The sequence below is a fragment of the Camelus dromedarius genome, chromosome 10 (assembly GCF_036321535.1).
Source record: "Camelus dromedarius isolate mCamDro1 chromosome 10, mCamDro1.pat, whole genome shotgun sequence".
NCBI lineage: Eukaryota > Metazoa > Chordata > Mammalia > Artiodactyla > Camelidae > Camelus > Camelus dromedarius.
Window position 1 is genome coordinate 19,544,143 of NC_087445.1, and position 23,009 is coordinate 19,567,151.

At 42.2% G+C, this 23,009-nt stretch overlaps 1 protein-coding gene across 3 annotated transcripts in view; it reads left to right on the forward strand.

Moving 5' to 3' along the window:
- MLLT3 (MLLT3 super elongation complex subunit) overlaps window positions 1-21,867 on the forward strand; it is a 240,987-nt gene extending 219,120 nt beyond the window's left edge. For all 3 annotated transcript variants that reach the window (XM_031449634.2, XM_031449637.2, XM_064490170.1), the window contains 5 exons: window positions 900-1,029; window positions 3,629-3,728; window positions 9,114-9,185; window positions 10,330-10,401; window positions 17,241-21,867. In XM_031449634.2, the coding sequence (XP_031305494.2) occupies window positions 900-1,029; window positions 3,629-3,728; window positions 9,114-9,185; window positions 10,330-10,401; window positions 17,241-17,372 (506 nt within the window). In that variant the 3' untranslated portion in view covers window positions 17,373-21,867. The remainder of the gene's footprint in view (window positions 1-899; window positions 1,030-3,628; window positions 3,729-9,113; window positions 9,186-10,329; window positions 10,402-17,240) is intronic.
- Window positions 21,868-23,009: the final 1,142 nt, after the last annotated feature.

The window sequence follows — 23,009 nt, forward strand, 5'->3', positions numbered from 1 at the left end:
GTGCCTCTCTCACTTCTTGATTGCCTTTATAACCTCTTCTGTTAAGATTTACAAGATCTATTTTGTTTTCATCACGTTTAAAGTAGTAAAGTGAAAATAAGCAGCTCTAATGAGTTTTTTTTTTCTGAATGTGTGTGTGTCTGTGTATGTATGTGTGTTTTCCAATTCTAGGATAAAATTAGTTCTGACTTGATTTTTCTCTCCCATCTAATACTGGATACTCTCTGATTTATTACATGGTCTTAGTTAAGTAAATACATGCTGGTATTTTGCCAGGAATTTCTTAAAACGTGAAATAAAATTGGCTGCACAAAATTGTTGCAACAAGACCTTGTGTCCAAGATCGCTATGAAGATCAGATATAGGACGTTACACCATGGAATTGAAATACTTTATAATCTGAACTTGACTGAAATGCGTGCTTGACCTGAAATTGACCTTGAAATAAAAGGAACAGCTAAACCTTAATAGATCAAAAACTACCACACAAAGGCTGCATTGCTAAGAACAACTTACAACCATGGTGATTTATTAGTCTAAACTTTTCAATACATGGATTAACCTAACAAAACATTCAATTTACTAACAGATCTCTCTGTTTCTTTTTAGGTGTGATTTTTTTCTTAGGGAAGAGAAATGCATAGAAAAAAATTCCTAGGAAATAGAGATTTTCTAATGAACATTTTCGGGCATCTGTTATGAAAACAATACTGTTTTGGCAGAGGTTGCATTCCAGAAATTACCAAATTTGCCATGGAAATTGTATAAATATACATATATATGAAAATGGTAATTTTTAACCAGTGTTCAGTGTTGGTGAGCATTCCCCTGGGTCTGATTTGGCTAAGTGTGTTTGAAGTAGTGTGTTTGATTGTTTGTGGTTCATTGTCATTACTCAGGTCCTTTAAGGTCTATAATGAAAGATCTGCATTCCGATGACAATGAGGAGGAATCAGATGAGGCAGAGGATAATGACAATGACTCTGAAATGGAGAGACCTGTAAATAGAGGAGGCAGCCGGAGTCGCAGGTGAGTGTCTTGCAAGGAAGGCTGTTCCCTGCAATGGAATCATACCTTTTCACTAGACCTAAGCGTCTAACCACAGCAAAGGTGTGAAACTCCAAAAACAATGGCAGTACATGGTCACATTCACTTTTTAAGTTGGGGCAGCGTGGCATGCTTACACTCACCTCTGCAGGGTACCATTTATCCCTTTTTCTCAGAAAGGAGAGGCTTTTCCTCTATAAATTTCATAGGGGAAAAGTCCTATGAAAATTCCTTGCTCTTGAAAGTATATGCAAAGGTGGCAGGGCTGGCTGCTGAAATAAACTCTTCACTTGAAGAATTTATGTAGATCCTTTGCTGTAGGTAGAATTTCCTCAGAATTTGAGGAAATGTGTTTGCTGTTTGTAGTTAGAAATGCACAATTGACTTCAATGAATTACGCGTGTGACCTAATTAAAACTAGGATTACCTCTGTGTTTTCCAGAAAATAAATTCCTTTTAAGTGTGCTGACAGGTTCCTTGAGTAGCTTGAAATACGGTGAGGCATAATTCTACATTATAAGATGGTAATTCATATCTTATAATTAATAGTCAACTCGAAATTGCCTTGAGGATTTTCTTTCTTTATCATGAGGAAAATAAATAGGCATGCTTACTTTAATGTGTTTTGAGTAGAAAAGATATGAATCTACTTGAACTTAAAATCCAATTACATTTATAATATATTGCATTAAATCTTTCCCCATTATCCATTACTATGTAGAAGGCCCTAAAATTCCTAAAAAGAACGTGATCTTACTCCGAACTGGACAGACCCTGTGTCTGCTAATTGGTAATTCCTCACTGAGGCTCCGTAGAGTGTATCCCCATCTGTATCCCCAAATGTCTCAGTGATTCTTCCTTATGGCCATACTCAAAGCTCTCTCTCCACCTTGTCTCCCAAACTCACCCCCTCTGTATTCCTTTTTAATAGCAGAAAATAAGGAATCTAATGGCCTTGGCCCTATGACACTTCCCTTTAGAAGTCTTTAACCTGACAAGGAGACTGGTAGGGCAAAAAGACCTAAAAATGGCCTGAAACTTGCAGGTGAGGAGCATCTCTGTAACACCAAAATCCTGGCCACTGGCTGCTCGCACATTTAGCTGGTGGAAGACATACCACCTATTTAGACAATTTCCCAAGTTATCGTTACGTAGAAGTTCTAGGTGTTCATGAGCTGTGGCCCCGCCACCTCCTGCCCCGTCCCAAGTCAACACAGGTCAGATCACACTGGTTTGTGAGTTGGGCTGGTGTGATGCACACTGTGGGAAGAGCTTTTCTCCCCTCCTGACAGGTGCTGTTAGCACAGCCCCGCCAGCGTAACATCTGATCTTCCGTTGCACTTGTGAAGTCTCAACTGTTTAATCAGTTTAAATACTCAGCCTTCCACTTCAGTCAAGAAGCATTTTAAAGCAGCGCTTCAACTGAACACTTCATTAATGTAATTTAGTTAAGAAAAACAAGTTCCATCAGTTTTTGCTAAAAGGATGTCCCAGTGTATCCTTTTCATTTCCTGTCTTGTATCTTGTCTATCTGAATATGTTATAGGGCTGGAATGTGATTGCCTATTCAGAGTGAAAGAAAAACTATCCTGATTTCTAAAGCATTTTCTGTTTCTGAGAAGAATATTATATTAGGTTACTTTATACCCAAGACAGGGAGCAAACACCGAAGGACATTTCAGAAGGAGGGCATACATTCAGCAGAGTAGAATATAGAAATGGCTCCTATTCTGGCTAAAAGAAAATTCTGTTTTGCTTTGAAAGGGAAAAAAATAGGAGAGGAGGTGATATTTTTATTGTCTTTCGTTGTTGAAAGATACCATTGGATTTTTCTAATGCAGTTACCCCAAACACCGCCTCTTTGTGTTGCTGTGGTGTCTTTCCAACAAATTGCTCTGTCAGTGCTGAGAACTAGGGTCAGCTTGGAATCGTTACACAGTAGGAATGACTGGTGGTGGCTGCCGTGTTGGGCTTCGCACATCTCATCCTCAGGTGTCATCCTGAGCTGTCCGTCCTGCAGGGCTCTTGTCCACACTCTTCCTAGCAGTTACTTCCGCTCCTGCAGTCTGTATTTTAGCCCATTATCTGTGAAGTGTTCACCTGTAGCAAATAGGCAAGGGGCGAGGGGAAGAATGGTGGTAACCTATGAGCTGTCCGATTTCACTAACTTGCAAGCTTGGGTACCCACTTATGATAGTAGGTGGATGGAGCTGGAGCAGGGAGAGAAATGAGTAAATGAAGCTAGTGAGATATCCTGGCTGAGCACCAGCTTTGGGTCCCACTGCTTGGGTTTGAATCCTAGAACCCCACCTCTTACCTCTGTGACCCTAGGTGAGTGACCCAGTCTTTCTAAGTCTCAATTTTCTCATCTGTGAGGTGGAGAGTATTAAATGATAATAGCGGGTGAAACACTTAACACAGCTCCAGATACAAAGTAAGGGCCAATACGCGGTAGTGGTTCTATGAGTTAAATCAAGTTTCCAATGACTAGTGTTTAGATTCCTTGCTGTCTGCGCCTGTTGCCTTGGATATTTCAAGGATTGTCTGTAATGATGCATCTGACTCCTCTGCTTCTTTTCAGAGTCAGCCTGAGTGATGGCAGCGACAGTGAAAGCAGTTCCGCTTCCTCACCCCTGCATCACGAGCCCCCGCCACCCTTATTAAAAACCAACAACAACCAGGTAAATTGCTGGGTTTGTACTTTCCAAGACTCTGCAGGATAAGATGCGATCGTTATTACAAAGCATACAAAACAGTTTACCCCTTAAGTTTTAAACAAAGTCCCTCTTGATCGCAAATAAATTGGAGTCTACAAGCTTAGGAATAAACACATAGTCAGGGGGAAGGAACTTCTGTTGTCACGAAAAGTATGTTCCGTTGGTTGGGTTAATTAAATAGACGAAGGAAAGGATGTTGACAAAAAGTGTTGCCCGTTGGCTCCTGATTTCTGTATATTTCTCCCTTTGGCAGTAAGCAGGTGATTTGATGAATTAGAAAGAATATGACATTTGAAGGTAGTATGAAGTCTGGTTGTTGACTTTACAAAAGGTGACAGTAATCTGTTGGTGGGAAAATAACATTTAACTTATCCTCAGTTTCCTCATCTGTAACTGGGGGTATTAATAGCGACCTCGCCGACTCCTAGGAGGATGACAAACAACATCATACACACAAAGAGCATGAGGCATTGCTTGTCCCTTGCTGGCAAACAGCTGATGATGGACGGTTGTTGGCACAGGTGCTCTGCCTCTGTGTGCCCATCCAGGAGAAAGGGGCCGTCACTTGGGATTGTAAGGGTTAGTTTACAAAATAAGAGAGTCAGTGACGGTCATTATCGTTGTTGTTACAAAGCGAGCCAGAGGAAAGCTTATTCATTTGATAATCAACTCAGAATATAGTTATTTGGATAAGGTCTAGGCAGAACTTCCAAAGCTGTGAGGAAGAGCTTTTGTTAAACAAATGATTAAGATTGGGATATTTTAAATACTTGCTAAAATCAACTATTTTCAAGTATCATGAATATTTTAAAAACCTCATGGTGCATTGAGGTTGATACTCTGTTACCATGTTATTCTTATTTCTTTGTTTAGACACATTCCACGTGGCCTCTTCAATAGTTGCTTAATTCAGGTTACTGTATGAGTATTATTAACTTGAAAGTAAAAGACGTGCGTCTTTCTAGAATTATTGTTTCATAGGTGTCCTACAGTTTTAAATGGCCTAGTCCTTGAATATGTGATTTTGATTTTACCGGGAAAATGAGACTTTATACCTAAAGACTTTTTTTTTCTTTTTAAATTTTGTATGAAGCATAAGCAAAAATCTCTTAAAATTTAAAATGCCTCATTTATAAAGTTTATCTACAATCTAAAGCCTCCATTATTAAGTAGAAATAATATCAGTGTTCTTAACCTCACCGGTTACAGTTCAACTGCAGTTTCTTTGTGTGCTCCATGTGACTGCGGGCCCCACCTCACCATCCGCTACCCACTGGCCCTTCAGGGAATTGCACGTTCTTCTTCGTTACCCTGCCTCCCCACGGTGTCCCCGTCTCCAGTGCCAGCAGTGCCCAGGGCCCAGCCAGCTCTCACCTCCGGTGCGGCTGCCCGCACTGCCAGTCGGGCATTTCAGGGGAAAGTGAGGACTACGGGCATAACCATCATTGCCAGTCAGTTGAGAAGAGCCCTGAGCTCTCCTAACTGATAACTTGGGATTCTTTTGTAAGCGCGTGCTTCAGTAAGAGCTGACGAAAGGGTAGAATTTGGACCTTGAATATATTTTTATATCCAATTTAAACCTATGTAGACCTGATTTCTGCCTCCAGTGGGTGGTGCTGGATTTAGGTTACTTCCTGGGTGATGGCAGTGGCAGTGCCAGGAGTGAAGGGCACCAGGGGGTGCTTTGTGCCCCTTGTTAATCTCCTTCAGCATCTTGCCCAGTCAGGGTTAAGACTATGTTTGTTAAATAAATGCAGCTCCAACAAGCCCCCATCTTGTCCTGAAAACAGCCACCCTCACTCCCTTCCCAACTGGCAGTCTTGAGCTAATGCTGGTTTTCAGGGAAAGGTTTAGATTCTTTGTCAGACTTTTTTTTTATTATTATTAACTTGTCTAGTAGAACAAAAACAAAAATGGATAGTATCATCCATCTAGAAAGGGTAAAGATTACTTTATCCGATCGAATAGCCTACCACTGGTTCCTTGGCATATGTTTATTTGACAAATGTAGCTTCACACGTGTGAGTCATCAATCTGTCCGGAATACTCAGTAATGTCACTTGCCGCATCCACCTATGAGCATGATAAGGGGCCCATATACTTTCACTTTTAACTAGCTTAGGGTAGGAAGTACATGTACCACAAGGGAGCTTACCTCCTTGGACCTGTGTCTTGGAACTGGAATGTGTTTTTAGTCTTGTGGGTGTGTATGATGACGATGATGATCTGAACTTTCACGTAAAATGTAATAGATGAAAACATCCTGCGAAGGCTGAACTGCGGAGTGAGAAGACTGAGTTTCCTTCTTCCGCATCCCTTGGCTCTTCTCTGTCTGCAGGTTGACAATGATCTGTGAAGCTTCTGTACATTTCCAGGCAAGGCTGTGTTTTCCTTACCTTTTCTCACATCTTCCAGGGCCTCGGCAAGAGGGAAAGTGCTAATTGAGTCAAATATTTTCTAACTCTTGGAAAAAAAAAAGTGAGCAGAGAGAGCGAGCGCCACATGTCAACAAAGCACATAATTAACCTGAGTGTTGTTAGGAGCTCCTCGTGATCATTAACATGAAAGGCCCATCAGTAGAGAATCCATCTGCCGAATAATTGAGTTGTCAGTGCTCACAAAGGAATACAGGAAAATAATAATCTTGAAAATTTGATTCTCAAGCCATATCCTCAGATTAAGGACAAAAGTGCAACTAATCACAGTTCTGTTTTCAGAGACTTAACCATGTGCGTACATGGTGCCTCTCAGCAGTCCGGCTGGTTGTTTCTCCCCAGACAGCTCAATAGGGAAGAATAGGGCTGTGCCATTTGAACCATGGATGGGTTTTTTTTTGTTTTTGTTTTTGTTTTTTCACTTCAAACCTCCCTTGTGTGAATTTCAGACAACATCAAAATTCCTGATCCTTTTTGGCTGGAAGTCTCGAAGGGAGGGAGGAGCGAGGGGCCTGAAAGGAAGGAAGCGATCCATTGGACCTGAGTTAATATTCAGAATATCATAAATCACCTCTCAGCCTGCAAGGCATGTGGGACGAAATAAAGAGTCTATCCAGTTAAACTGGTTTGAAATAAGCCCGTGGAAGACAAGGTGCCATACTTTTCTCTTCTGGAGTCGTTTCCTTCAAGATAAGAAATGATCATAAATAAAACAATTGTCTTCAGCGTGGCTCAGCTCTCAGAATGAGGTTTTGACAAAGCTGTTTATTTTGGAGCAGGGAGAGATCAAAGCAGGAAGATTAACTGAGCCCTCTCTGGGCAGCCACTCAGTAACTTGAGGCGGATCACTGACACCCGGAGCTTTTGTTCCTGCCACTGCAGCCGCTGCAGAAAGCAGCTAGGATTTCAGCGTAGCACGGCCTTCTGTGCCTAGCACTTACGGAATGTGTAGGGTGGGACCGAAGCGCCGTGAACGTTCTATTTTCTGCTTTGGAAGAGAAGGTGGCGGAACTCTGGAAGCCTGGTTAACAGCTCTATATTGCAGATAGAGAGGTCTCGGCCACTCGGACCCCCTAGAGCGCAAAGACTTGGGGACCGGATTGGAGGGAGGTTAGAGGGGAGGGATGTGATGGGAACAAAATTCGGTTTTCTATTGCACGAGGCGAGGCGAGCAGGCGGGCAGGCGTGTTTTTCCTCTCGCCTGGCTCCGCTTGGCCCAGCGCGGATCTGCGTTGGCCAGGAGTGCCATCTACTGACCTGCCTACTCCTGGGTCTCAGCGCCGAGCGGTCCCTCGAGCTCTCATTTCCAACAACAATAGAGAGAAGGAAACTCTGAATGTAGTGGGGTGTTTGGTTTCCTTCACAGCGGAGCGTGTTCAAAACTGTGGCTCTGCCCCTGCGATTAAGTAATTTCCTTGTGTTGCCAGAAGTATTGTATTGTAGGCGAGCCTGGTCACGTTGCTCATCTGGTTATCTTAATGCTATAAACGAAGAAATGAAGCGAGTCTCAGGCAGGACTCTGTTAGCAGCTCACTTCTTACACATATTTTTTTTAATTCAAAGAAAAATATACCCTTTCTGAAGTATAGGGTCTTTTCTAGAATGTCACTCTCAACAACTAAAATTTTTATCAGTAGTAGAAAATTTTATAGCTGAATGGGAGTCTGGACATCATTCTGTTCATCTCTCTGACTTTATTCTTGTGTTTTTGAGGTTCCAAAATGTTGAAATGATAGGGCTGGTACCTGAACTTAGGTTTCTGAGCCCAATCAGTGCTCTTTCCACAAATTAAATCACAAAATAAATTGGACTCATTTTAAAAATCTTTGTGTTAGAGAACATGTTAGACTTTTAACAGGACTGTGAGGGCGTGGGTGTCAGAGCAGGAACGGATGAAACGAGCAGTAGCAACAGCAGACTTCTGAAATGTCTCCTTTATTTTGTATTTTCCTCCTTAAGATTGGCTTCAAATGATAATAATGCACTTAATAATGAGGATAAAATGAAAAAGACACATTACTTTGCTTTTTATGTTTATATACATTTGTAGACACTCATCAGTAAATCCACTGGTTCTCAACCATTTTAAGCAAGGACCATTTAAAAATACTTCTCTCATAATTCTCAATTTTGGAGGTTGTAATAAATCAACTGTATTGAGTCATAATGTGTTTCTCCTTTTTATTACTTATGAACATAGCTCCTCACTGTCTGAACAGTATGCAGAGCTACTGTTCATAACCTAAGCTGTAATCAGTTCAGATAAAAAGCAAGGCACTTGGTATTTTATCACAGATAAAGACATCATTTCTTGAAACACAGAAGATAGTCCTGGCTCTGTTTCTTGAGTGGGAGGATCCCAGGTTGGGAGCAACCAGTATAACTGATGGTCACGTTCATTTTCACAGCTGCCTCCGTTGAGTGGATATGAGTACTTTTTAGAATCTGAAAGTCAGGTACCAAAAAAAGGTATATTTGAGTGTTTATGCTGCCATCCCCAGCGTCCTGAGCCCTGGTAGTCATGCTGAAACAACAGAATGAATAAGAAAAAATTCTTGCCGGCGGGGACTATGATCCAGTGCCGCTCAGCTGCTGTGCATATGTGTGAGAGTGCTGTCACAAAGGAGAAGCAGCCCTGGAAGCGTAGATCAATTTCCTTATCGTCACCTTCTTCTTCTTCTTTTTTTGTTTTTTAATTTCTATTGCCCTGACTCAGCATTTCAGATATAAATAATTTTTTTTTTCCCAGAGAAAGTCAGATCAGAGGAGAAGAAAGAAAACATATGGAGTAGAAATGCTCTTTGGAAAGTGGTGTGATTATGTGACATTTCATTCACAAGTACCTTTGTTTAGTGGCTGGTTTAGCTAAGAAGTGCTGGAAATCAAATGTAACCGTGTTGTCTTTGATCCCTAGATCCTTGAAGTGAAAAGTCCAATAAAGCAAAGCAAATCAGATAAGCAAATAAAGAACGGGGAGTGTGACAAGGTAGGTTTCCAGCCTGTGACTGAGTCCTGCAGCACTGATGTGTCTGCTGTTTGCTTGGGTTTCCCTTGATCATCCCTGCTGGGTCTCCTTTCATTTTCTTCATCTTCAGAGGTGCCTGAGACACCCCAAATTACAAGCGCTTCTTCCTAGTGCTTTGTAGTTTATGTTCCAAGTCTTGCTTATATCTCCAGTATTAAGCTTGGCCTTCCACATCCATGATTGCCAAGGGATCTCAGGCACGTTGAGTTGGGAGGTAAGAGATTTGCGGCAGAGGCCGAGGGTTAGGTGAGCAGCACATCTGATCCTAGTGCAGTGCGTTTCCCCAGGCGTGCAATCACGCATCCAAAACCTGACCTGTAGACCTGTTACGGGTTAGTGTCCTTCTGTGGACAGGGTCCTCACACGCTTTGCAGGATTGGGGGAGGCCTGGCTAAGGCTCTGTGAACTTTTCTTTTGCCTTCATTGCACAAAGGCACTTAGTAACTTCCAAGCACTTATGCTAACAAAGACTCATGAGTCAGAGCAAACGGAAAGAGAGGTGCACCTGTGCCCTTTCAGGGGAGCGCTTGACAAACCAGATGCTAATTTGGATGGTGAGCTCTGTTTTTCATGAGACATTCTTCCGTTCTGTCACTTGCCGTTCATAGAGATATTAAATATGACCAGGAAGGTGTTTTTGCTTTTTTTTTTTAATTTGCCCTGGCATAATTGGTAGTGTGCATTGAAACCTCCACGCTCAGACTTAGACTTTTCTCTCTTAGTTAAAATACTTCAAAGATGGAAGAATAATTTTTTAAAAGGAGAATATAGATGGTCATAACATGCTGAAACTCAGTGTATCAGTGAGTTCCCCTCCTCTCTGTAGAGGCATTGTTGGGAGAGGGTGAACCTGTTCACTTGAATCTTGTTGAGAGCAGATCAGTGCAAGAACTGCCCTTAAAAAACAAAAAAAGCTGGCTTGAGAAGGCAGTGGTGGGCCAGGGAGACTGGCCTGCAAAGGCCTTGAGCGCTGCGCCCCCACAGCCCGAGGCGCGGAGTAGGTGGTGGGACCTCTCACCGCTGCTGTATGTTCTTACTCGTTTCTGCTTTTACTTTTGAACTGCGTCCTAAAGCGCCCGTTCTCGGGGCCTCCCTTCTCTTTCAGGCATACCTAGATGAACTGGTGGAGCTCCACCGAAGGCTGATGACGCTGAGGGAGAGACACATTCTGCAGCAGGTGAGAAATGCTTTTTAACATAACCCTTCCCAGGAGCCTCGCGGCCGAGTTTGTCCTGGGCTCGTGTGAGTAGCACCGGGGGCCAAGCCAGCCCCACGCCCTGCACGGTACCTGGGGATGGGGTGGTGGCGCGCACGTCCGAGGCTACCTGGGGGTCCGCTTTGGAGCGTCCCTGGTGCTGCAGACGACAGCACCTGGGCACGCGCTGGGGGAACGACGAGGGAGTACACCGCTGCCCGCGCCGCCCGGTGCTGCCCTGTGGGTGGAGGGAGGGGGTGGTAGGAATGCAGAGACCTTTGGGGCCAGGCTTCTGGTTTCATGGGAAAACAGTGATAAGAATTTCAGTCAAGTGCCGTAAACATTTGTGATTCAGTTTAGTAACCTTTGCCAATGCTGTTCTAAGGAAAATAAATATTTTCCTCGTTTGTCTTATCTTGTATAGCATACATTCTATTATTATGAACTCAACTGTGGAATACTTGCAGAGGGGGAAACTTCTATTAGTACAATTTGATGTTTTGAGAAGATAAGGAGGGAGGTTTGTCGTTTTCATACAGTGACCGTACGTGCGTCCATTGCGTTAACAGTGGCGATTGATAAGATAATTTTTCGTTAACACTCAAATAGAAGGTTGTATTCTAAATTCCAGGGTGGGTTTGTAGATTATTTCACTGCCTGAAATTTTTTTTTCCTAACTGCTTTCAAATGACTTGAAGTTAGTACTTAATCTACCCCAGCTGTGTGTGGGTTTTTTTTTTTATGTTTAATGGCTGATGGTCACATTTATATTCTGTGTACATTTTTGCTTAAATCTATAAATACACACTGTCAGACTCACCCAGTCCCCTGATTGGCCTGATAAGCTTTTTAACCCTTCCAGAGTTTGATTTGAACAAGACTGCAGACCTAGACTTTTTCGTTGGGGGAGAAGTTGCATTTCTTGCATTTCTGTTAATGTACGCGCAATGGATTGGAAAGCAGGATCTGAGTGGCTTACCCTAAGGCATATTCTAGTGCTTTGATTGTATTTTTCTTCACCTCTCTTCTGTACAACTGAAAATTGGTTAGCCTGCCACTTCTCAATTACTTGGGGGCCTGCTGCCTGAATGGTGATGGTAAATCTATTAGCTGATTTTCCAATCGCTTTCCAAACACCAGCTCTGAACCACCGTGGAGCAGTTGTCCAATAAAGCTAGTAATGCGCAAGTTGAGTCCAAATAGTGAGACTCAGAAGAGTGAGACGGATGTTCGGGCAGGGCTGCGATACCTTCACAAAGAAAGCCCAGCCCATGAGTCGAGGATACTAGGCTGCAGGGCAGGGTCTGACCTTGGGGTGTCACTGGCATTCCCAGTTTCACATTGTCCTCTATTTTGACCTTGGAAAGAATTGTGAGGGAAGCTGGCTTACTGGAGAATTCCATTGAAGTGGATTATTTTAGTGTTCTAGAGGGAGAGAGCAGTATCTATGAATTTTTAACCTGGCATAAAGGCACTCCGGGGCCCACAGCGTTTCACCCTAATTGCATTCCCAGGCCGGTTGAAAGCTCTCAGTCTTTGGCCTTTTGCCTTGTAATGCAGCTGAGGCTTGTGATTATGATACCATGATGCATGTCCTGTCACGGTTTACTGCTTAATTAATTCCTATTGTAAAACATAGCACTATTGAGGACTAATGTTATTCTCCACCATGAGCACGGCTCATCTGTGGACTGTGTTCCACAGGGCCTGCATATTCTCTGCCATGAGTACCTGAGTACCTGAGTACAGAATTTCTGGCCAGCCCACGATCCCATCCCAAGTCTTCTCCTGTTAAATGCATCCTGTCAAAAAATCGGGCCTGCCACTTTTCTTTGGACCACGGAAAGTGGTTAATATTTTTGTTGTAGTCTGGGGGCATCTGGTGCTGGCACCCAGCATCCACATTAATGAGCAGAAAGCACTGGATTAAGAGAGCCTGTGTTCTTAAGCCCCTTTTACGTGAGGTAAAAATACAGTACAGCACACACAGTCAAACCCAGAGACGTCAGTACCTCAGAGTGGCTAAGAATTTGATTCTTCTTTAAACTACATGTTCCACATTTATTTGGAAAGGGAGATTGAAGCCTTCTAAACGCCTTTGCAATTTGCAGTTCAGCCCTGAGTCTGGATTTGCATCCTCCTTAGGAGAGGGAGAAAAAAAAAAAAAAAAGAAAACCGCTGAGGAAAACCAGGGCTTCCTTAGAAGACAGTTCAGCGATTTTGGTAACACTGTTCTACTCTTAGAATTTTCTTCAGGGCGGTGGGGAATCAATGGTATATATATTCCAATAACATGGAGAACCCTCCCTGAGAAGTGTTCTGCTGAAAATGATTTTCCCCATCGTGAGGGATCGCCTTTCCGTGTTTTAGAATCCCTGGTGGAGGGGAGCCTGAGGGCCCGCCTCTTAGCCCGGGGTGGGGCACACGCTGCCGCTCGGCCGGTGGCCAGTGCTTCCCGGCCCACATGGGGCCATTGCACAGGAAGACCTGGCTTACCGCAGCCCTGACTCCACTCCAGACAGAAGCAGCTAAAGCACAGCTTGTTCATTACTTCCCACTCAGTGAAGAGGCTGCTTTGGGTGGAAAGAATCCTGTTTTTTGGGTTTTTTAAAAAATATAATGAGACTAAAAATAACGTATCTACCTTTTTATAATTTCTGTAACTTTTATAACCAAGGTTGGGGGAAGGAGTCCAGATTTAACAAGTGGATCTTACCCTGTTTAAAAAAAAGAAAAGCCTGCGTGGTACCCCCTCCAAGGCTGACGTGGCAGGAAATAATCCATCACAAATGTTTGCACATGAAGCATCATCTGAAGCATGAGTTAAGCAGCTTCCAAATTCTTCCTTTTCTGCTACCTGTGCATACCCTGTGCCCTTGCCTGCCTTCCTTATCCAGGGTTACTCCGTCTTTTATCATCATCAGTTTTACTTTGGAGTTGCCTTCCTCATCGCAGGATGATGCAGGTGGCGGCCAAGGTAGAGCCGCATCAGCAGAGCAGGGATTCTTATGGAAAGGCTGGGCGGCGTCCTTCAGGGCCCGGTGGGGTGTTTTTAGGCTTTGTGGCTTGCTTCATTAGAACAGAGCATGTTAATGCTGTGTTTCTGATGTTCCTGGAAAGCAACCCACATTTCTTTTTCTTTACGGAGTCTTTATTTAATGGAGGATGCAGGTACATATGTGCTCTGATAATTCAAATCATTAATGCCGTTCCCTTTGGCAAAGGGTCCTGAACGCCCCATCTGCTGCCACGACAATGCTTCAAGGATGTCTCTGCATCCGTCTTGATATATTCTTATAGGCTCCTGTAAAAATGCGGGGGCTCATTTAGGGAGATCAGATTCTCTTCATTTCTTTGCGTGTTTGTGGTGCAGGCGGGGTGGGGTGTGCTGGTTTTAGAGGAAACAAGAGGGCTGCAATTGAAGCCTCGGAAATCCACGGGATGGTGCAGTGCACATGAGAGGAAGGGCCGGATTTCCTAGTGGGCACGTAGACTTACTTGCCTTAAAACCAACTGGCTTTTTCTAGAAGGTATTATTATTACTCTGTGTTCTTCTTATTGTTAAGTAATTAGTGAGCAACTATAGTGAGTCACAGAAATTTATTTTTCTTACATGGGTGAGTTACCTGTCATTCTAAAGGGAAAATGTAGGGTCGTCTTCTACCCTCCCCCTATATTATGATTTGAGTTTGTCATTTCAGCTACTTCAAAGGCTACTCTTCTCCCTGCTTTCTTCCCTTCCTCCTGCAAACTTTTATTATAATTAGTCTTCAGAAAATTTCAAGGATGCTCTGAGTTTTAGCTTCGGGCATTTTCCCTGCTTCATTTGTTTTAGTGCTGATGCAATGGCTAACGGTCAATGAGGGGTGGAGAGAAAAGCACTGGGTCTGAAAATTCATGTGCTGTCTGGTTCCCTCCCCTGTAATTAAGGATACATTTATGTTTACGTGGTAATCATAATCGTGTTGCCATGATCAGTGTCGCAATTTTCAGTTTATGAAGAAGCTTCCTGTGCTGCGTATCATTTGATGCTCTGAACGACACTGAATGATAGGTAGGACAGGTGGCATCATTCCTACTTTACAGATGAGGAAACTGAGGCCCAGGGGTCATAATGTTCTGTCCAACGCCATTCACATAGTGAGCAGAGTCAGAACTTGATATGCCAAATTCCGGATTCTCTGTTCTGAATGCTTTGTCCTTTACCTACTGACCAGATAGTTGAGAGAGGAATCACAGTCTGGAATAATTGTCATTTGCCTCCATTGTATAAACTGAAAGGCTGTTTGTTTCCATCCTGAAGTTTACACATTTTCACTAGGTCTATAGTATTTCTACACAATGTAGCAAAAAAGACAATTTACTCTAGAAAGTACTCTTAGTTCAATCAATGTTCCATAAGTAGGAAGTATTTGATTGCCTTGAAAGGCTTGTGTTTGTAGACGTAGCTGTGTGTGCTGTTTCTGTATGTAGGCAGCTGTGTGTGGGTGACTTAGCGAAAGTTCTCTAACTCTTAACTAATAAAGCAAATGAGTGTTCATTTTAGATCTTGTAGTGTTAACAGTAAGATCTAGCGTGATAAATTCTTATGTGAATGTGGTACTTTAATCATAGTTGGGAACCCCGCTTCCGCTAACCTCTTGATGCGCGTAGTAGAACCGTGCGTCCAGTGGTTCAAGCAAGCGAGGCTCCCTGTCCACCCCTGCATCCCTACGCCCCCTCCCCCTGTATAATAACAGGCCTGGAGGTAAGTAACTCATGGTCGGTGTGGTGGCTTAAAAGAGGACGTAGACTCCTTGCCTTCCTGCTGCCGTCCTTCTCCTCTTGCGTTTGTCCGCTCGAGGGGAAGACAGCTGCTGCACTTCCAGGGTTGCATCTTCCTTCCAGACAGGAAGAGGGGCCGAGGGCAAAAGCCACATGCCCATTATCTATACCCTTTGGAAAGTTTTCCTGAAAGCCCAGTGACTTCCTGACAAGTAAATTGTAAGCAGCAGTGTCTGCCACGTGCTGCCAGTGGGTCTTGGAGGCAAGTGTCTCAGCTGGGCATGTTGGCACTCCCAGAAAACCAAGCTCCTGTGGGTGAAGATGAAGGAATATATGGACGTTACGTAGGGAGTTGGCTGTGTCTTGTCATGGTTTTGCAAAGCGAGTGACTTGTTTTATTCTTAAACCCATGGTTCTATCTGTAAAAAAATAGTTCCAGAGGTTGAATAAGGTAGCACCAGCTTGATCTGGAGTTGAGCAATTAATTGGATTGAGGTTCACTCTGTCTTTTATGTTTCTGTGGCCGTCAAGTATGTCAGGGATGGGGAGCACATTTTCTGTTGAGAGCCACTGACCCGTAGGGAATGGCTCACAAATTTACTGTTTTCTAAAGAAAATAATTGTAAGAAGAGAAGGTCAAAAGTTTCCATTCTGCTGTTTTCGGCCCGAAATTAGGTCATCTGAAACTTCATTGAATAAGTAATGGGCTAAATAATTAAAATTATTCCTTTTAAGATGATTGAACTGAAGAAAATCAGGAGCAAGTGATAGTAACAGAGACAACTAAAAATATGTGCAATACTTTGCCAGCTGGTTTCTCTGTGCAAATACTTTCTCTTTCATCTGGATGCTGATTTTCCTCTGTCCCCGACAAAGCTTACTAAAATTTGCCCCCTCCGTCCCAATTTACTCAAAACAAACAAACCTAAAACCCACACTCCCAGGCGCAGCATCTATTTCTGATACAATTATTAGTAAAATAGGCACAGAAAGACAAGTAACGTGATACAAGATGCTTTCGACCCAATAACCAACATCGTTGTTCATGTCAAAACCTTAGCAGCGTCCTCTTGAAAGCCAGGCCAGGCAGACAGTGCCTCTGTCACCACTTCTGTTTGGCTCCAGCTTTTAGAAATATGACAGTTCAAGAAATGAGGTCTAACTATTCCAAATGGGGAGACAAAGGTATCCTTTCTTTTTGTAGATAATAGTTACAACTCCCAAGTACTCCACGGGATCAACTGAACACGACTAAAGGAATGAATGTAGATTTTTTTTTTTTGGTCAAATAATAACAAAACGTATGGCTAGATGAACTTTAACAAAGTTAATGCATCTTTTGTAACCAGTACCCAAATCAAGCAACAAAACATCCCAGCCCCACGGAAGGCTTCCCTGAGCCCCCTTCCAGTTGCTATGCGTGATATTCACCGAGGTGGGACTGTAAGATGGTTTCTATTTCTTTGTAGGTTCTTGCATTTTCTAACTTTTCTACAATAATGTAGTCAGAAGGAAAATGATCATTGTATGTGTGTGTCTGTGTTTATACTTTTTTATAAGGAGTTTTGTTATTTCTAGTCTGGCACTTCTTTTCATCTATTAAGTATAGTCAGTAACTAATTTTTAAAGGGGTCTTGAAACTTGTATCCCCCCCAACTACCCACTCTCACTCCCACCTCGAGTAACGTAGTCTGTTGATGACTTGAAAGTAGGAATCAGTTTCAGGGATATGAATGATGAGAACAGGTAACCTGCTCCCACTGAGAATTTCAAAGGGTTAATTTTTTTTTTGACTTACCCAATTGGCTGAGAGAGAGTTTTGTGCCATTAGTAGTACAGGACCTTCTTTTTCAGATTCTTTTGTATGTATGTATAACTGAATCACTTTGACAACTTTGTTAATCAATTATACCTCAATTAAAAAAATAGTGTAGAACCTTCTTGCTATAAATGAGAATACTGATCTCTTGGTTCCATATTTGACCCCCTCCATCTCTCTCTCTACCTTTTGATGTCTGTGGCTTATTGCCTTAACTTTCTCTTCTTTACTCCTCTAGATTGTGAACCTTATAGAAGAAACTGGACACTTTCATATCACAAACACAACATTTGATTTTGACCTTTGCTCGCTGGACAAAACCACAGTCCGTAAACTACAGAGTTACCTGGAAACATCTGGAACATCCTGAGAACACAACAACTGGATGCATCAAAAACTATTGGGTTTTTTTTTTTTTTTGGTTGTGATTTTTTTTTCTTGTTTGTTTATATGAGAACACTCAGAATGATGCAACCAAAAGGGAAAAAAATAAAAATCAAACAACCTTCAGCTTTATTTTTCTTTAAAGCCAGTCATCATCTCTTGATAAAGGAGAGGTTAAGCCAACCAGCCTCAGCGGACCACTCTTCTCTGCAAGGAAACCCCCGGGAAGAGTTAGCCTGGATAGCCTTGAAAACAAACAGCTCAAACACAACACAAGAAAACTTAAAGAATGTGTGTGGTATCACGTCTCTCTCTCTCTGTGGTGGTTCATTCCACAGGACGAATGCATATTCAACACACTGCCTTATTACCTAACTGATCTATTTATTATCGCATACAGATATTCTAGTCGTTGAGGGAATGACACTGCAAGACATTCTAAGTACTTGGTCCCGTGGATGCTCCTTCAGTGCGGCGCCCTGGCCATCCGAAGCCCAGTGACCTTACTTGTATACCGTGCCACTCTGCACCAACTTTTTCCAAGTCCCTTAACTCGTTGCAGTCTGTATTTTCCATCTTGTTTTTCCAGTTCCAGGACACAAAATGAGCAACTGGGGGGACCAAATAGCCACCCCGATTTTCTTCTTTGTGGTCTTTTTCCTGAAAGTTGGGGCCCAGTCCTTGGCTGTATCCATATAATGATCTTGGACCATGGTAGGAAACGCACCAAATAGGATCATATGAATTGCTGTCTAGCCTTAGTCAATAAACCTGTAGGACTTTTAAACATACGTGTACCTGTAAATGTCCTGCATCCAACATTGTTGAGCTGTCATCAACATCCTTGTGTCTGTTTCACTGTTATGATATTAGACAAATATGGAAGTGAATGCATTCCACAGGATCATCATTTTTAAAAAAGGAATTTTGGTTCTGTTTTCTAAAGAAATGTTGTAGAAATTCTTAATTTGGATCTATTTATTAGTAAGAGTGTCAACTTTCTTCAGCTGCCAGTGTGTCATCCATCTTTACCATAAAATCTGGAATAAGAGATTTTTGTTTGTTCACGTATGATCCTCTTAGACTCTTTTATATTTGAAAAATTAAAATCTTTCTTTGGGGGAAAGTTCTTGGTTACTCCGCCATAACAGATGATGTATTAACTTGTAGATTCAGTGGTTCGATACCTGTTTAGTCACTTGCTTATGTTTCCGGAAGGAGTTCTTGTATTGGTGAAAATAAAGATGGTTGGGGAGGGGGGATATTTTTGTTCTTGATGTACCCTGTTTTGAAACTAGAAATCTGTCCTGTGGCATGCAAAAGAAAGCAAATTATTTTTAAAAGAAAAAAAAAAAAAACCCAAAACCAAAGTACTTTTGGTGTCATTATTCCATCCTCTCCAGAACTGGAGAAATGCAAAACAAGAACAGCTCATCTTTCAAGTTTTTGCTAGGAATTCAACCGAAAAGAAACGAAACGAAGAAATACTTCTGGATCCAAAGGTTCGTCCACTGGATCAGCCTTACAACAGTCTATGTGCTAATAGACCGGGATCTCCCTTGTGTATTCCTATGCCAGTGCTGTCTTTTCATACAGAGATTAACTAGTGTCTGTACAGAAAATGGTCTTTCCAGACCCATTCTTTTGGGCAGTAATGTAAATGCAGATTGATAAAGGAGTTATTTCTGCATTTTAAAGGGGGGCTTTTTTTTTTTTACAGTTTCTTTCTATCCAAAGACAGTTTTTTTCCTTTAAAAAATTATAATACAGCCATGCTCCTTGTAAATTACTTCTCAGAAGTGTTCTCCCTGAGGACAAGTGTACTTTTTCCAATAACGTTACAATTCTTGATGATTGGCCTGATCGTTCTTGAAGCATTTGTTTTGGAGTCCACTTCTCAATGTTTAATTACAGAGAAACTTTGAGTCGTTTTGGACATTAGGTGACTGACGAATTGTGTGATTTTAGTTGTGTTTTGTTTCGTTTTTAACTTTACAGGTGAAGGGGGAGGGCAATGCTTATATGGAAATCTTGAAAAAATTTTAACTGCTCATTCACATATTCTGATTAAGTCAGAAATGTATGTGGTTTAACTAAAATATCTGTGTAGTTTCACTAGAAATGTGTATATGTAGTTTGGGCCATTTTTGTTTTTCTATCTAAATTGTGTGAGAAAAACTGTGATTTGGCAATGTAAAGATTTTTCGTTCCTTAGGTTACTAAACAAGAAACTAGTAACATAAGAAGTAACCAAACAAAAAGGATAGCAAGAGGAGAAGCTATTACGGTGAAAACCTTTAGACCTAAAACTTGGGTAATAAAGCAAATGTCTTCAGAGTATCATCAAAACGTAAGTTTGTAAATTGAGAAAATTTGGAAAACCCTACCTTTCTGTTACTGAGTCAGCAAAATGATTCTTCCATGAAATTCCTATAGAGTAAGAGTCACGTTGTTGATTTTTTCCAAGTTGAACTCTTGCTCTCCTGATTTTTAAATGCAGAAATGATAAATAATAAATCCCCTTTCAATTGATTTCAAATAGTTATACGTAAAGTAACCCATTCAGTTCTGCCCCATTTATGTACACTTTGAAACCTGTTAAATATTTTGGGCATGTGTGTATTCTAACAGTGGCTTTGGTTTTTTTTAAGCACAAAGGAAAAATGGCAGGGTTTAATTTCTTTGGGGGGTGTGTGCGTGTATATATATATATATATATATATATACGCACACACACACAAATATATGCATATGAAAATAGATGTTTCAAATCACGTTAATTGGGTGAGTATGGATATGGTTTGAGCCAGCCAGAGAATGATAAGCTTGCTTTAAATTTTTCCCTAGCCATTGAGGGGAAAAAAAACTTACATACAGAAATATTACCCCTTTATAAGTCAGCTTTTGCCTCTGGTTTTGCAGCAGGATTGGGTGAGAGGGGTGCTTCTTAGCGTATAGCAGTCATGTTAGCAGCAAAGATCCTTGCAGCTATATGTTATGTTCATACCATCCCTCTCTCTGTAGACAAATAGGTTTGTCTATAGATGCTTGCATATTGTGTCCAAACAGGGGAGAACAGAAAAGCTTAAGATCAAGAAACAAAAACTCTAGAAGAAAAAAGTTAAGAGTCCCCTAAACATTTTTCGTTTGCAAAACAAGCCTCTCTAATCTGAATTACCCACTTTTTTGTGGAAAGAGCCAATAAAATTGGTTTTCTCCCGCTAGAAACTTTCTCCCACCAAAAATGTTTCTGCTGATAACTTTTACAGACCCGGCTCATCTTTAAAAAAAAGACAGTTTAAGTCTGCCTAACATCCCACATACTGTTCTAAGCCCCTCACATTTAACAAGTTAACATACTTGTTTAAGAGAGACTTGACTCTTAAAAGTTTTAACTCCACCTTGGTAACGGAGTTGGATGTTCAGTGTTGGAAATGGTCCGTGTTTGTGCCGGGTGGCTCGTGTTCAGTTTTCTCACTGTGGAGGTGTCAGCTCTGGGTAGTTTGCTGTATGCTCCTTACTTTCCACCCTTAGCTTTTTGTGTACTAATGCTGCGTACCACGTATGTGCACACGTATTAGCATCTTGCTCTGGACTGTTGCTCTAAAACTATGACTATGATGTAGAGACGCCTGCAGCTGCGGTAAATGCTGAGGAGTTGATTCCCATGGTTTAGTTTAGTCTTGGGCTGGACGTCTGCATCTTTTGACCTCTTTTGTTTTCTATGATACTTTTTATCATATAGGCACTGCCATCCCTGAATATCCCTTGTAAAGATGCATTGAAGAAGTCCAAGGAAGACAAAGCCACCGCTGTCTGTAAACTGTAAATATGTATTTTGGCACTTGTACTCCTGTCTTCTGAAAATAGAGTTATGATGGAAATGCTGACAGATCCTCAATGGTGGCCAGAGCTACCATGCAGTGCAAAAGTGAATTTAGTAAATTGTATTCTTGAGAGTAACAGTGCAAGGCCAATACGTTTTATAAATCTGTCGGTATCTTTTAATGGAGTGTGTATGTGTAGTTATGTTGAAAGATACACTGTGTTTGTGTGTACAGATGCCATTATGTGAACGCTAAGGCATTCGTAAGATGTATTTCCCATCTCTCAAACTCATGTTGAAATGTAAGTACAGATGGACGGAAATAGGTGTTTTACTTAAATTCATGTCAAATCAATTGTGGCTCCATTTTCTTTGCAATGTATATAGTCTTCCTGATTTGTTAAGAGTCATTCGCCCAAACATTGGTTTTGCTGTGCAGACAGGAAAAAATGAGCCCCCTGCCTTTCTGAAGAAGTGATGCTGGTTCTGAGGATGAATGGAGAGAGGAGAACAAGCCCAGGGCACCGTCCACGCCCTGTGGGGTCCCCAGGGTCCAGCACCCTTTCTATGTCCGAAAACCAGTATGTTCTTTAAGCGCTGAGGAGACTGGGCAAGAAATGGTAGGGTGCTGTTGGAATAAACTGGGTTATTTGTGCATGGTATTTTTTTTTCCTTTTCCCCCTTAATCTCTGGAAAGTTTTGTTCATAAACAGAGGCCCTGCATTTACTTCAGTGGCTAGAAATGCTACCTTGGTTAGATAGAAAGGAGAAAAACCACTTCAGCAAAGAGAATAGAATACTTTCAGTTTGGCAAATAAGCAAAGAATTGGATGTTATGCTCCACTTGATAGTAAAGAGACATCAAATTCGAGGAGCTCGCCTCAGCTCCAGGCGACAAGCCCTTGGGGGGATTAGAGTGGACTGCCTCGTATCTTATCAACTAGCAACTGCGTTCAGTTGTGGGAGCATCAGTCCCAGATGGGCTTGGCTGACAGTTAAGATTTCTGATGACCATGCATGGATTGGACTAATCTCTGCCCTTGTTTCAGCAGATACTCGTTTATTTTAAAATAATGGCCTTGGATTTTCTCCATCGTGGAGAGTCAGGACGGGCTGGGCGTCCTGGGCTTGCTGCAGACAACTCAGGATGTTGTCCCCAAGGGCATTTGCACAGGGATCGCGCTGAGCCCCAGGTGCCCCCGATGCCTTTGTTCCACCGTCTCAGAGCTGTGCTCCCACTCGGATACACGAGGGGTCCTGGAGAAAGATGGCAGCTCAGCCCAGCCTGACGCCCAGACGTCTCTGCTTGCAAATTCGGGGATATGGTGTCCAAAACTAATGGACTTGTTTGTTCTGATTAGTGGAGCAACTAAGGGTATTTTATGGGTTCCCTTGCCCGGGATACCACCCAAATAGAAAATCCTGAGTACATTTCAATGCCTCTGCTCTCTCTGCCCGGTAATAGTATCCACACCTTCCTGTTTATGTGGTCCCTTTCTTTTAGAGGCATTTCCAGTCTTTTCCAGTGGTTGTTAACTTGCCCTGGGCTGTCCGCTTAGCCCCTTGGTCTTAATTTCCCCTCAATTAGGGAAGGGTAACCAATATGGTTCCCAAGCGCTAGGGAGAGGCACAAACTGAAAAACACTCTGGTATTGAAAACTGGGCCCTATAGCTGTGAAAGAACAACAAAAATAATCTCCTGCCTGAATGGGAAGGCTCCCTGAGCCCATGTCGATAATAACTCAGGGCACTGGGCAGTCGGCACAGAATAGGTGGCCACGGGGAGCGGGGAGGCAG